We start from the raw sequence: 14,406 nt of genomic DNA on the forward strand, positions 1-14,406 counted from the left end.
AAATAAACAGGTAAAGGGGATCAGGCATGTGGAGTTGGAGGCGTGGTACAGCTTAAATGGAATGATCAGGTAGGGTTCACTGGACCTGAGAAGTGAGCTGGATAAAGAGATGAAAGCCGTCATTCTCTTCTCAGAATCCAGGTTGTAGTGGTAGGATTATGGTAGGTAGTAGAAGAGAATCCATGTGTTGGATTTGTATTTTGGAGGTGGTATGGCGGTGTTAGATTAGATAAATGGGCATGAGGTCATATTCTGGCTTACTGCTTATCATGTGTGTAGCCTGGAACTATGAGAACACACTTTTTTGTTCTCCTTTAGAGGTCCTTGGGGGTTCTTTGGAGGTTCAAACTTATTACTCTGAAAATCCATAAAGACCCAGGCATTTATGCTACCTTCTTTGTATGAACTGTGTTTCAGACTAATGAAATAGTTGAGTAAAGTTCTTTAGAGAAGAATTCTAACTTAGTACAAATGCCTGTGGAATGCTGCAATTATAAAATCAACGTTGTGCAGCCCCTAATGAAGTAATGGCAGTGATCAGTAGATATGAAAACCTTAGCAGGATTAATGGGGGAGCTTTTCATTATAAAGAGTTGATTAGATTGTCAAAGTCTGCACAGTGGATCAAGTATAACAGCACAGAGATTATGTACTTCCTGCTTTGATGCAAGGGGGACTGCACTAACCATGAGGTTATTTTTGCCAAAAAAATAAATAAATTTGAATGGCTTTCTTAAGGCTTCTACATTAACCAGTTAAAAGCAAATGTGAGAGTCAGAGGGACAAGTTAAGATACTGTGAAGACACATCAGTCAAATCCAGGCTGTCGAACATTTTACAGACAAATGGCCCAACTTCTTAAAAAAAAAATAGCATTAGAAAGGGGATGGAGTGGCAAGGGTTGAGAAACTATTAAAGATTCAAGAGATATAACAAGCAAATGCAGTGTGTGGGCCCTATTTGGACCCTGTTTTATTTTATTTTTTTTTAAGATTTTATTTATTTGAGAGAGAGAGAGTGAGTGAGTGAGCAGGAGAAGGGGCAGAGGGGAGAGAAGGAGAATCTCAAGCAGACTCCACACTGACCACAGAGCCCAATGTGGGGCTTGATCTCACAATCCTGAGATCATGACCTGAGCCAAAATCAAGAGTTGTTTGCTTAACTGACTGAGCCACCCAGGCGCCCCCTTGGACACCCTGTTTTAAAGAAACCTACTGTGAGAAGACATTTTTTAGATAATTAGGGAAATTTAAATATGAACTGAGTATTAGATGGTATTAAGGAATTGTGGTGATAATGGCATTGTGATTATGTAAAAATAAAAATGTCCATTGCATTAGATGATGCATACTAAAGTGTATATGGGTGAAATGGCATTTGTCTTAGATTTGATTTAAAATATTCACACACATACACAAGTGAGGGGAGATGGAAGAAAAAAGACTGTCAAAATGTTGATAATTGTTGAAGCTAGGTAATAGGTTTATGGTGCTTTAGCTTATGATTATCTCTTTTTTTATGCATGTTTAAAATTTTCCATGATAAGTTTATAAAAGATATTACTTATAGTACAGAAAAAAGAAAAGAGGGGGAAAATGTGTCTGGAAGCATGTACTTCTCTGTTATCCTAATGAATACTACAGAAAAAAATATAACTGGAAATTACTCAAATGGTGAGCACTTATTTAATAAGTATGCTCAGATTTTCTTTGTAAAGGAGTAATAGACTTCGAAGTATGATATTCTTTTGGCTAAATTTTAGGTTTTTCTTTTTAAAGGAAAAAAAAAACCAGCCTACATAAAGATTTCACTGTCGGTGTGGATTTCATGACTGTTTGGTAGTCTTATGAAATTTGGGGATATAAAGATATAATTTACAATTGCCTTATAAAATAGGCTGTATTGTCAAGGTCTTTTAAAAGATTCCCTTTTTAATATTTTCTGCTAGCACAACAAATCAGAAGCTCTGGGCTGTGGAGCTGCAGAAGACCATCTCCAGAGACAACAAGTATGTGCTGCTCGCCTCTGAGCAGTTGGTGGGCGTCTGCCTGTTTGTTTTTATCAGACCACAGCACGCTCCCTTCATCAGGTCAGTAAACAGAGCATCTTCCGCGGCTCCTTCCTACCATCTCGTAACAAGCAAAAGACCCGGCATGTTTGTTGCTTCAGAGAAAACACTTACTCATGAATCTTGGCTTTAAATGTGTTTTTAATTAAAGAGTCACCAATAGTTTTACCACACTCGTTGCACAGCCTTGTCCTCAAACTGTAGTTTTGTATTTCTTTCATAGACATTCCTGATTTCTGACACACACAGAACTTTCGGAAGTTCCGATCTTTGATTTAGTCTTCTCTTTTAAAGGGATGTTGCGGTTGATACTGTGAAGACTGGAATGGGAGGTGCCACTGGAAATAAGGGAGCAGTTGCAATACGAATGCTATTCCATACAACAAGCCTCTGCTTCGTCTGTAGCCACTTTGCTGCAGGGCAATCACAAGTCAAAGAAAGAAATGAAGATTTTGTAGAAATAGCACGGAAATTGAGTTTTCCAATGGTAAGCTTTTACTGCTTGTTCTTGAAGATGAAGCTTTGAAATGTGTACTTTAATTTACTCCAAATTCTCTAACAGTTTTTGAAAACTTAAGATAGTTCCTAGGAACATCAACAGTGTTCACCTAAATTGATGTTTCATGTGTTATTACTCTTGGGTCAAATAAATAGGGCCTGCCCAGGGGAAGGCAAGCATATCTGAGGCAAAGAAATAGTTGTAAAACATTTTTCAAATTGACTGTTTAGGATCTAAAATCCCTTCTCCTTGCCTTCAGGGAAGGATGCTGTTTTCCCACGACTATGTATTTTGGTGTGGTGACTTCAACTATCGCATTGATCTCCCTAATGAAGAAGTTAAAGAGCTGATAAGACAGCAAAATTGGGATTCTCTTATAGCAGGAGATCAGCTTATCAATCAAAAAAATGCTGGACAGGTATATACATACTTAAGAAGATACTTGCATGGAGAAGAAGGGGAGCTTTTGTTATGAAACACGCTTTCCTTAATCACAGTATTCCTTTTTTTGTTTGTTTTTTGTTTTTTGTTTTTTGAGAAGGGGAGAGAAGGTTGGGGGTGGGCAGAGGGAAAGGGAGAGAGAGAATCCCAAGCAGGCTCCATACTCAGTGTGGACCCTATAGCAGGGCTCAGTCTTACGACCCTGAGATCATGACCTGAGCCAAAATCGAGAGTCAGACGCTTAACCAGCTGAGCCACCCAGGCACCCCACTTGGAGTCTCTTTATACTTATATACATGTGTCTAGTTTAACATATACAGAATTATTTTCTTTAAAAAATTTAAAAAAAACGAAAAGAAAAAGAAGACTCTTAATAATTCCCAGGAGGAAAAATATATTAAAGTCTCTGTAAGATTCACCTTCAAGTGGAAGAGTATACATTTTTGGTTCCTTCTTTTTCAGTAATAGTGAATTTAGAATCTTTGTCTTCAGAGCCACTGTTTTTTGGCTCTAAGACCCTGTGGTAATCTGCTTTATTTATTCTTTTTTTTAAATTTATTCTTTTGTTTCTTATATCATCTGCCTTTCTAAAACTTATTTTTTAAAACTTACAACCACAAAATTTTGGAAGGCTTAATTTTTTTTTTTTAAAGTAAGAGGTGATTGAGGCCACTTGATATGGTGCCTTTGTGATCATCTGATTTATACTCTCCCACTTTAGGCCCCACTTAACTTTTTAGGTCTTACTTCCTCATTTGATAATTAGATGTCAAGACTAGAGGATTTCTAAAATCCATTATAGTTTTAAGTGTCTCTTATAGCTCAAAGGTCTGGTAGAATTCCCTTTTTCACCTTTTTTACTTTGTTTAATCGAAAGTTAAAGTGGCATGAACAAATCCTAGGTTATTTTTTCTTAAACCTTTGTTCCATTCAGTTAAAAGTGTTCATCTGATGGACACAAATTTTGTGTGAATCTCCAGCACATAAGAGACATTTAATGAATGGCTTGGCTTGGCTGAATGAAACAGAACTTTTTTTTTTCGAATAACTTACTTTATATTTTGTTTTAGATTTTTAGAGGATTTTTAGAAGGAAAAGTAACCTTTGCTCCAACATACAAATATGACTTGTTTTCTGATGACTATGACACCAGTGAAAAGTGCCGCACCCCTGCCTGGACAGACCGTGTCCTCTGGAGAAGAAGGAAGTGGCCTTTTGATAGATCAGGTTGGGACATGGATTTCCTCATTTAAATGAGCTAATGCAAATTTTATGAGGTAGAAGGGAATGATATATAGATCAAAGGAGGAGGGCTGTCAACAAGGTTTGGAAATCTTTCAACCAAGGTTTTCTAGAATAGAAAAAATAAAATATAAAACAATTTAAAAAATATTCTCAGACTTGCTTATAATAATTTAATTTTTTGGTCTATTTTCTTTCAGTGACATAATTTGATATAAAGAGAAGCAGGGAAACATTTTTATGAAATTTTTATGAGAATTTCAATGGAGTGCTAATGAAGGTTTTTAATTTGAATAACTAATCTGGTTTGTAAAAATTATGAACTGCCCCTTGTCTGTTGAATTACTTATGAAACACTAGGTGGTCACAGGTCTTTAAGTAATCTCAGAAGTAAAGCCTTAATTATTTACTAAGTAAAGCATAAAATGGTAATTTAACCAAAACCTTTCTAACTTAAAGGTATCTAGACTTCCCGCTGCTTAACAAGTGTATCAGGCATCCCAGCCTCAGGCAACTGAAGCCTATAAAGCAAAGAAGCTAGCTCCTGGCTCCCCCATCATCTGACATGCTCATGTGGCTTCTCTTATGTGTGTGTGTTTTTTGTTTTTTGTTTTTTTTTAATTCTGACTGCAGCTGAAGATTTAGATCTTCTAAATGCTAGTTTTCAAGATGGAAGCAAAATCCTCTACACATGGACTCCTGGCACTTTGCTGCACTACGGAAGAGCTGAGCTGAAGACCTCTGACCATAGGTTTAAACAGTCTTGTTATTTCTAATGGTGCTTGAAATTTATTTGAAATACATCTTTTCTTAAACATGTCTAACACATCCATCTTCCTTTATGCCTTAAGGCCTGTCGTTGCCCTGATTGATATAGATATATTTGAAGTTGAAGCTGAAGAGAGGCAAAACATTTATAAAGAAGTAATTGCAGTTCAGGGTCCACCAGATGGTACAGTATTGGTCTCAATCAAAAGTTCTATCCCAGAAAATAATTTTTTCGATGATGCTTTGATTGATGAGCTTCTGCAGCAGTTTACAAATTTTGGTGAAGTTATACTCATAAGGTGAGTAAAATATTTAGTGTGCAAAAGCAGCTCATGACTCCTAAATATTTTCTATATTAGAAATTACCTTTTTATTGTTTGAATAGAGTATGAATACGGTAGACCCTTGAATGATGTGGGAGTTGGGGGCACTGATCCTCCCATGCAGTTGAAAATCCACTTAGAAGTTTGACTCCCCAAAAACTACTAAGAGTCTACTGTTGACTGGAAGCCTTACCAATAATGTAAACAGTCAATTAACACATACTTTATATGTTATGTGTCTTACATACTTACAATAAAGTAAGCTAGAGGAAAGAAAATGTTAAAATCGTAAGGAAGAGAACAAACATTTACAGTACTGTACTGTATCAGGAAAAATCCACATAAGCAGACACCTGCAGTTCAAATCTGTGTTGTTCAAGGGTCAACTGTATTTTTATTTCCAAACTATAGGAAAATCATACTATAGAAATGTTGTTCAAAGGGTTTATAGGTTTTGAAACTGAACTCTGGTTAGAAAGTTTGAAGTTGAGTAATAAAAGTTGATGTGAACAATTGATGACAAAAATAATGTGCACATTTAGATGTGGTATCTTAATAAGACTCCCATACAGTCTAATGTATAACAAAGCCCCACAGCAAAATGAAGCTGCGATCACTGTTTTATTTTTGTAAGGAGAGTTAGGAGTAAAGCAGAGTGACTTTTCCTCCCTCAGTTTAAGAAATTTGATGTTTTAAGTAATTTTAAGTACATTTAATTTCCAGCTAATGGAGAAGAAGCACCACCAGATAAACAGTCTGGAGTCATCTAGTCCAGTCTTCGTTTCTGTCATTGACTTAACCATCTGCCTTTTGCAGAACCAGATGCTTCTTTCCTTGTTTAAAAAAAATGTTCTCTTCCAAGTAGACAGCAGTTTTGAGAGACTGAATGACATGTATGTGTTTGAATTTCATAGGGAAGAGGTTTGATTCCTTTCTGTGCTTTTCATCTACTCATTTAGGTATGTTTTATAGCTATTTGGTGGGTAGATCCCTGTACGAGGTGTGGTGGGAGAGCAGAGGAGAAACTGAAGTCTTGATTCCTACTTGTAATCCCGTGGAAAGATCAGAATTGTATAATGGCTTCCCTAGATCCTAAACAGAGTACCCCACAGACTGTGCTTTCTGTAGAGCGAGAAGCCTGCCCAAGAAACCTAGAGTCCTTTCAGAAAGTAAATGAGCAAATAGAGAAGAAATTGCATTTATATATCCTTCAAATCATTTAACAACGATCCACCCCAAAGCTTTAAAATAAAACATTTCTTGGGTGCCTGGGTGGCTCAGTTGGTTAAGCAACTGCCTTCGGCTCAGGTCATGATCCTGGAGTCCCGGGATCGAGTCCCACATCGGACTCCCTGCTCGGCAGGGAGTCTGCTTCTCCCTCTGATCCTCTTCCCTCTCGTGCTCTCTATCTCTCATTCTCTCTGTCTCTCAAATAAATAAATAAAATCTTTAAAAAAATAAAATAAAACATTTCTAAAATCCTAAGGCATTAGGAAGTACATAGTGAAATCTCCAAGTTTACAGATGACAGTAAGCTTTGCCAACTACAGAAAGCCAAATTACCAGGAGCACAATGTGGGCAGCATAGTAGCAGACAAGTGTCTTCATGAGCAAATGTAGAATATGGCACTGGGCTAGAGAATACAAAGTGTACATTAGGGATGAAAGACTCTGGTACAGGAAAACAACCTATCTTTATAACCCAGTCTCAAAGGAACGTGGTATTAAATGAGAGCTAAAAGCTTTCCCCAAAGTGCTTGTCATAATTTGAAAAAGTATTGGTGGGTGCCTGGGTGGCTCAGTTGGTTAGGTGTCTGCCTTTGGCTCAGGTCATGATCCTGGAGTCCCGGGACCTAGTCCCACTCGGGCTCTTTGCTCAGTGGGAAGTCTGCTTCTCCCTCTGCCCCTCACCCCACTTTTGTGCTCTCTCTCTCTCACTCTCCCTCTCAAATAAATAAATAAAATCTTAAAAAGAAATAAAGAAAAAGTATTGGTAACAAAACAAGGTATTACCCTAATGTTATAAAACTATGCGTTGTCTCCACACGTGGAATATTCTGGTTGTTACACCTGCAGACAACCAAGTTAGAATAGAAAAGCAGACCATGGAAGTAAACAAGGAGAGGACTACTGTCACCAGTAAAGCTAAACTGACCATTACCTTTTGGTCTAGAATAAAACAACCATTAAGGAATGACCAAAGTCTGTAAACCCTTTCATTTGTAAATGAGAGATTCCCTGGAAATGTAAATGGGACAAATGTAGATACTTCTATTAGTTGGGGGGAAAAACTAGAAGCTTTTACCCTAATGGGTGAAAACAGGAAGAAAATACAGCCTCTTCCTTTTGATATCCATAAGCCGTGCTTTTGAATCCTTGGTTGTGTGTGTGTGTGTGTGTGTGTGTGTGTACGCATGTGTGTGAGCGCTCACACATGCACGCCCCTTTGAAAAATCTGCAAGGATTCCTGATCTTGATTTATATAATTGGAAGTAGTTCAGTGAGTAAAATTGTTCTGTAAATAAGACTGATAATGTTTTTGTTTTCCTCTTTTTTAAACGATAACATTATTATGTGTCAGTGATCATCTTATTCAGAATTTGTTCTAATGTCCTTTGTATTTTTTTTCTTTTTGGGGGTTTCTTATTTCAAAATTACAAACCTAGAATCATAGCAAACACCATTGAAGTCCCAAGAGAGTAAATGGCTGTCAGTGAATAAAGACAAGGACCATAATAAACTAAGGTACCTTGGGGCCAGTCAGATATATATATTCTAATGACAATTCCCTATCTTATTTCTTGGTCAAAGGAAATTTGTTTCAGGGAAGTCATTGAGACCCTGAAAATACATAGTTCTAGACTACAGGTCCAGGAGACTTGGATTCTAGCAACCTGTAACTCATTATCCTTATAAGGTCACTTTGAACAAGCCACTTATAACCTCTGGCCCTTTTTTTTCCTTATCAGTGAAATGAAGGATTAGATTAGCAGGGATCACAAATGGAGGTCCACAGGTCCCACTGCTTTATTAGCGTAGTATTTGAAAGAAATTTGAATTTGAAAGCTTTTAGAGGAAGCGCGCCCTCTCCAGGTCACCAGTGGCCCTACTGCTCTCCCTGTTGTTTTTTACTTCCTGGCCTCTATAGGCCCTTGTTAGTCGTTGGGTTAGTCGTTGGGCTAGTTACATATAAGATATTGATTATTTTTTATGGCTTATTTTTCTCTTTCTTGAAGGTTTGTAGAAGATAAAATGTGGGTTACATTTTTGGAGGGAAGCTCTGCCTTGAGTGTTCTGAACCTAAATGGTAAAGAGGTAAGGTAGCATTTGTTGATTCTAAACCATTTTGAAAAAAGGCATCCGAAGATTATGTTTTTATAGACAGGCAGCAGGATTATCTAAATGTATTTCCAGTGCAGGACTATAAAAGACCTTATGGTGTGTTTTAATATTTATTATTTAGACTAAGTTTCTGACCAGCTTGGAATTATTTTGGTCCTCCCTAAAGATACCATTGGTAAAGACTAAGAAGAAAACATGTTTATCACCTAACTGGATTTTTATTATATGGAAACTTATTAATTGGGATAGATACTCTGGCTTATTCATAGTAGGAAAGATCTCTATTAAATGAAGAAAATGCTTTATTTACAAGAAAACAAGGGAGGAAGGTACTCTTTATTCCTAGGAACTGGTTTTATTGGCTTGGATCAGGGTACCCAGATAACCTTTTCAGGTGTAGGTAAAATAATTCCCATAGATAACAAATCCATCCCACTGAAATATTTTAGTAATTTTTAATTAGTGGAGGTATTCCTAACCTGTGACTTAAAATGTTATTGATGGAGGAAATTTACATCAATGACCTAGAATAGTTTTATTTCCATAAAGTGCTGTGTCTATCTGTTTTTTCTGAATGATTTTGGACAGATCCTAAATTTCTAAGCATGTGGTCACTAGAAGGATGGACTAAAATCCAGACCTAATTTCTCCAACAGTGGAAAAACTCATAATAAAGTCTTCCCTGAGCTTGCTCTTCTGTCACATTACTTCAGTTTCCTTGGAGTAAAACGACAGTTTCCACACATATATTGCTTTTGAAATAGGTTTTATATGCTAGTTTTTCCTGAATGTAATAGTAATACACTCAAGCAAAAGTAAATCGTGAAATACAGAAAAGTATAAAGAAAGAAGTCGTGAAGAACACTAATCGAACCATTACAAAATAATTACTCTTAACCTTGATAGATGCATGTATATTAAAACCAATGAGATTACATATACGTTTGTGTATGTAGTAACACAAGCAGGATATACATGTATACACACACATACATGCACAGACACAAGTAAGATTGTGTTGTAAGTGCTGTTTTCTCACTGCCTCTTTGCTTGATGGTATCATGGACATTTTTCTATATGAGCAAATATAGAAAATTTGCTCATGAGAGCAAATATGTCATTTTTAATGTCTGCAGACATTAATTTTGTTATGTGGATAAATACATAAGTTTATTTAACAAACTTATTAATGGCTAGACTGTTGGAATTTTAGTTATTAAAACCAACATTCCAGGGAAGTCCTGTGTACACTCTAACTTTGTGTGCTTACCCTGTTATTCCTGACCTTAGGATAAATTCCTAAATGTAAATTTGCTGTGTTAGAGAATATAGGCAGATTACAACTGGATGTTTGTTGCCTAATTATTCTTCAGAAAGTATGGATCTAGTTACATTATGCCTTGGGTTACCTAATATTTACATCCTAATCGATCCTGGGTAATTTCTAACTTTGACAACCTGAAAAACCAGAAGTAGTATGTCATTTCCGTTAAGATTTTAATTGCTGGTCGCCTTAATTTATTGGTCATTGGTACTTTCTAAATGAGCTGCGTATGTCCTTAGCCTATTCATCTTCTGAAGCAGCCTTGGTGTAAAGTTCAGTCCCTTTCCATTTGTGCTGCAGATATTCCTACCTGTCAATCTTGTAACTTTGTTGTGTCTTAACTGTATGGAAATTAGATTTTTAATTTTTAATTCTAGCTTTAGTTTCTTTAAAGCCTGTCTTCATCCCATGAGGATATAAATATTTAAGAGCAATTCTCAATTTAGTGTTAGCTTACTCCCTTGCCGAGTATTTCTTTTGTCTTTCTCTGACAGTTTAATTTTCCTTATTTTATTTTTTCTCCTCCTTTTCAGCCCTGCCCCTTACCCTCAAGTCTACTTATCTGTGTTATGCTCTTAGAAAATACCCGCTCTTAGGTCCCAAAAATATTTTGAAAATTCTGTAAAAATTAGGTTTATGGAAAGTATATAATAATTAATTTGTCCTTTTGAAAGTTAGGTATTTCCAAACCTCTAGTCTGTTGCTTTGTTAAAAACATTATTTTAGCCCCAAATCTTCTAGGACGTATATAGACCCTTAAGAGCTCTTGCATTCCAGGGAAGGTGCTAGGAAAATTAGATAGCTTAAGTGGGGCAAACCTAAAGGATGATCTTGAGCATGTTCTTTAAAGACCTATGAAGCCTGTTGCCAAGTTCTGAAATGGAATTGATTTGTTCTGATAAGCAAGTGCAGGATTATTGGTTTCTTAGGACACTGACGTCAAAGCTTAGTGTAGATAGTAAATTACTATTAAAAACGACTGTACCATTCAGGCCGACAGCTTTGTGTCTCCATCCTGTGCCTTCAAGGAATTCTAATGTTGATAGCACTTTGAGCCGCGGAAGATCTGTACCCACAAAGGTGTCAGCTGTCCTCACAGCATGTTGGTCACAGCTACATAGCTCCTTTGGAAATACCAGAAAAGTTCACTTATTTTATATTCTCCAGAAGCTCTTTAAAGGAAGGAAGTTGAAACTGTGTAGAAGAGAGCTTACATTTTAGAAAGCAAGTTTGTTACATGGTATGGGTTTTAAATGACAGTGTCTTTCTAGTGCACAGTCTGTTTGACCAAGGAGTCTTGTGGCTGTGTGCAGGTTTTTTGAAACTATTTTTTGAATACATCAACAGGACAGTATGACTTAATTATAATGTGTTTGGCTGTTGTAGATTATACTTTTGTCTAAAAGCTGCTCACATTTATAGGAAAGGCAGAATGCCAATCCATCTCTTCTGTAATTGTTTCATGTAGGAACAATTACTTAATCAGAATCAAAGGATGTATCAAATTATTTGGCAAAGTTGTCAGTGAATTTACATCTGGCTAGGGAAAGATATTGGCTACAGCAACAGAAACCTGAATCTCTGTGCATCCTAGAAGAGAAGACCTTAGATTTAGCAACACGGGCTTTTAAAGGGAAAATTGGGAATGTTTAAGCTACTTCAAAATTTGGTATATATTAAATTGAATCTAGCTGAATTAAGCCTAGACTATTGCATAGTGTAACTAAAGCTGTCGTTTTATTCCAAGATAATTTTCGTGCTAATGAATTTTTAATTTCCATCTCTTTTAATCAACTAGTTACTGGGTCGGACTATAACTATTACTTTAAAAAGTCCAGACTGGATCAAAAATTTGGAGGAAGAAATGAGTTTAGAGAAAATTAATGTTGCATTGCCATCATCGACAAGCTCCACCCTGCTTGGTGAAGATGCGGAGGTCACAGCAGATTTTGATATGGAAGGTTTGTTTATGGAACACATTTACTTCTGTGCTTCTAGATAAGTGTCCTTTCCCATCAGTGAAGTCTTAGTCTCCAAGTTTATCCATCTCTATCTTCTTGCAACACACAGAGCAGTATTAATTGGGTTTTGTTTTGCATTGTATTTGTCTATTTTGCCTGTACCTAGACTTCAGATTGCAAATGTACTTGTCCTTCTTCCATTTAAAGGTTAAGATCTTTAGAAGTGTGAGTTTATGTCCTTCTGTGCTAAGAGCACGAATTGGTATTTCGGGTGTGTGGTTTTGTCCCACTAGTTGCAGTTAAGGTAGAAAAGTAGAAGTTCAAAGTGGGTGTTCTAACAACAGAAATGCGTTCAAAGTAGTTACTACAAAAGAAGATACATTTCAAAGCAATTTTAAAAAGATTCTCAAGGAGGCTAGGAGCACATGCATTTGAATGGACCCATATAAATGTGGCCATTTCATATTTAGCGTTTAGTACCCAGTTATCTGAATAATAATTTCCTTAAATGTAATCAAGAAATGCAAGTGCTTTCTCATGCTATGTGCTGTGTTATTCTAGCATATTTCCCATGACAGTGCATCCCTTAGTTTATAAAATGACAATATATCATACTGTGAGGCTGCGTACATTCCAGATAACACATTTAAGAGTTGAGCACCATACAAGACAACCCCAGCTTTCACGTTTCTCTATTCATTCGTTGACTTAGTCCATACATTTATGTCCTTCCTTGGATGTGCCAGGTGCGTACTAGGTGCTGAAAATTCAACAGATATCATCCTTGTCCTTCCAGAACTCCTAGCTTAGCGGTGTTACCAGTGAGCAGGCAGTGAGAGTCAGGTGACAGATGCAGTCATGAACAATGCTGCAGTAGTTCACGGGACAGTTGCCCACCTCGGATTGGGGAAGCAGGGAAAGGTTTCCCAGAGAAATTGAAATTTGAGTTGAGAGTCTGAAGACTGGGTGAGAATTAGATGAGGGGAGGTGGAGAGGGTGAGCCAGGAAGAAGGAATGTGCAAGGACCAAAGGGGGAGAAGGCTCAAAGTTCTTCTGTAAGTACGCTCGTGAGGGAGTAAAGGGAGAAAAAAGAAATCAAGCAGGGGAGCGGTGTGGGGTGGAAGATGAATTTGGTCTGGATCATGTTGAACTGAGGTGTCTTGGGAGCCTGCTGGGCCCACATGTGGGCTGTGGGTGTGTGAAGCAGGTGCTCCGCAGAGAGCTCTGGGCTCACGGGGCTGCTCTGATAGCAGCTCAAGTCACAGGTTGTCATTAGCTTGGCCAAAAGGACTGTATAGAGATGGGAGAAAACTGGTCCTGGGAATGAACAGAGAACCCCAGATTTTAAAGACAGGCAGAAGGCAGCTGCTCACAAAAGGAAAATGAAAAGAATCATCTAGCGATGTCAGAGAGCCAAGAGATGGGCCTAAAAATCAAGGGAAGAAATGGTAACAAGGAAGAAATAGTCAGTGGAGTCCTGTGTCACAGCGAGAGGAGGAGAACTGGGGACCACAACTTGCCCTTTGGATTTAAGAACAGTGAAGGAGGCAGTGGGTGACACTCATGAGAGTACTTTCAGTGCAGGGATGAGGCCAGATGGTGGTAAATTGAGGTGTGGATAGAAGGTGAAGAAGTGGAGAGAGTGTCTATAGACAGCTCTTTAAGGAAGCTAAGATGGGGGCTGGGGAGTGTGAGGGGCAGTTGTTCCAAGGAGATTGGGGATCCAGGGAGTGCTGTTTGAAATGAGAGAGGCTTGAGAGATCTTCATGCCAGGGTAAGGGCTGATGATGTTGGGGACCAGCAGGGCAGAAGGGGTGATAGAGCAGGTCACTGAGAAAACAGGGCGGGGTGGGGCAGAACCACAAAAACCCGAGTGCAACCATGGGATTAGACTCCAGCTTGGCAGCAGATTGTGGGAAGGGGGTCCCATCTTAAGACTTCTCTCTCCTCTGAGAAGTGTTAAAAGCTGAGGTTGTCTACAGGAGTAGGGCAACCCACAGTGTCAGGAGAGTTGAGAAGTTCCGAGATTAAAGCTCCTAAGGGGGTGGGGGGTTGCGGAGAGCCAATCATGAAATTGCAGCAGGCAGCTTTGGGATCCCAGAGGAGGCTGAAAATTGCAAACGGAATGTGACTGCAATCGTCAACACCATGGGATTCTCTCCAGCGGCAGCGCTCAGCAGCCCGGGTGCAGTGATGGAACTGATGCCCGTGGGACAGAAGGTGCGTGGGGGTGGCCGAGGTGAAGCGCATCGAATCCGAAGACAGATTCAGAGAAGCAGAATGGCATCAGAGCTAAAAGGAGAGGGATCAAAGGCCTGGATCCGGATAAAGTCCCAAGAGGGAAGAGTCACTGAGGGACAGAACTGAAAGGCTGGGAGCTAGTGTTTTGAGTATTATTTCAGAGCTAGTGCAGTTGGGAGGGCTGTGTGTGTTTGAGT

General features: G+C 38.3%; 1 protein-coding gene and 1 long non-coding RNA gene across 14 annotated transcripts in view; one reads left to right on the forward strand and one right to left on the reverse strand.

Annotated features, from left to right (window-relative positions):
* Positions 1-14,406, forward strand: part of SYNJ1 (synaptojanin 1) — an 87,841-nt gene that overhangs the window by 54,610 nt on the left and 18,825 nt on the right. For all 13 annotated transcript variants that reach the window (XM_073891166.1, XM_073891175.1, XM_073891179.1 and 10 more), the window contains 8 exons: positions 1,949-2,089; positions 2,363-2,555; positions 2,827-2,985; positions 4,079-4,235; positions 4,884-5,001; positions 5,102-5,317; positions 8,578-8,656; positions 11,806-11,968. In XM_073891166.1, coding sequence (XP_073747267.1) covers positions 1,949-2,089; positions 2,363-2,555; positions 2,827-2,985; positions 4,079-4,235; positions 4,884-5,001; positions 5,102-5,317; positions 8,578-8,656; positions 11,806-11,968 — 1,226 coding nt within the window. The remainder of the gene's footprint in view (positions 1-1,948; positions 2,090-2,362; positions 2,556-2,826; positions 2,986-4,078; positions 4,236-4,883; positions 5,002-5,101; positions 5,318-8,577; positions 8,657-11,805; positions 11,969-14,406) is intronic.
* LOC141372489 (uncharacterized) overlaps positions 1-14,406 on the reverse strand; it is a 28,318-nt gene that overhangs the window by 5,121 nt on the left and 8,791 nt on the right. Inside the window, exon 2 of the long non-coding RNA XR_012377753.1 lies at positions 10,993-11,131. This is a non-coding gene — a long non-coding RNA (uncharacterized lncRNA). The remainder of the gene's footprint in view (positions 1-10,992; positions 11,132-14,406) is intronic.

This window comes from Callorhinus ursinus, unplaced genomic scaffold, assembly GCF_003265705.2.
Source record: "Callorhinus ursinus isolate GAN/ISIS: 27379988/994484 unplaced genomic scaffold, GSC_fseal_2.0 scaffold1, whole genome shotgun sequence".
In the NCBI taxonomy this organism is placed as follows: domain Eukaryota; kingdom Metazoa; phylum Chordata; class Mammalia; order Carnivora; family Otariidae; genus Callorhinus; species Callorhinus ursinus.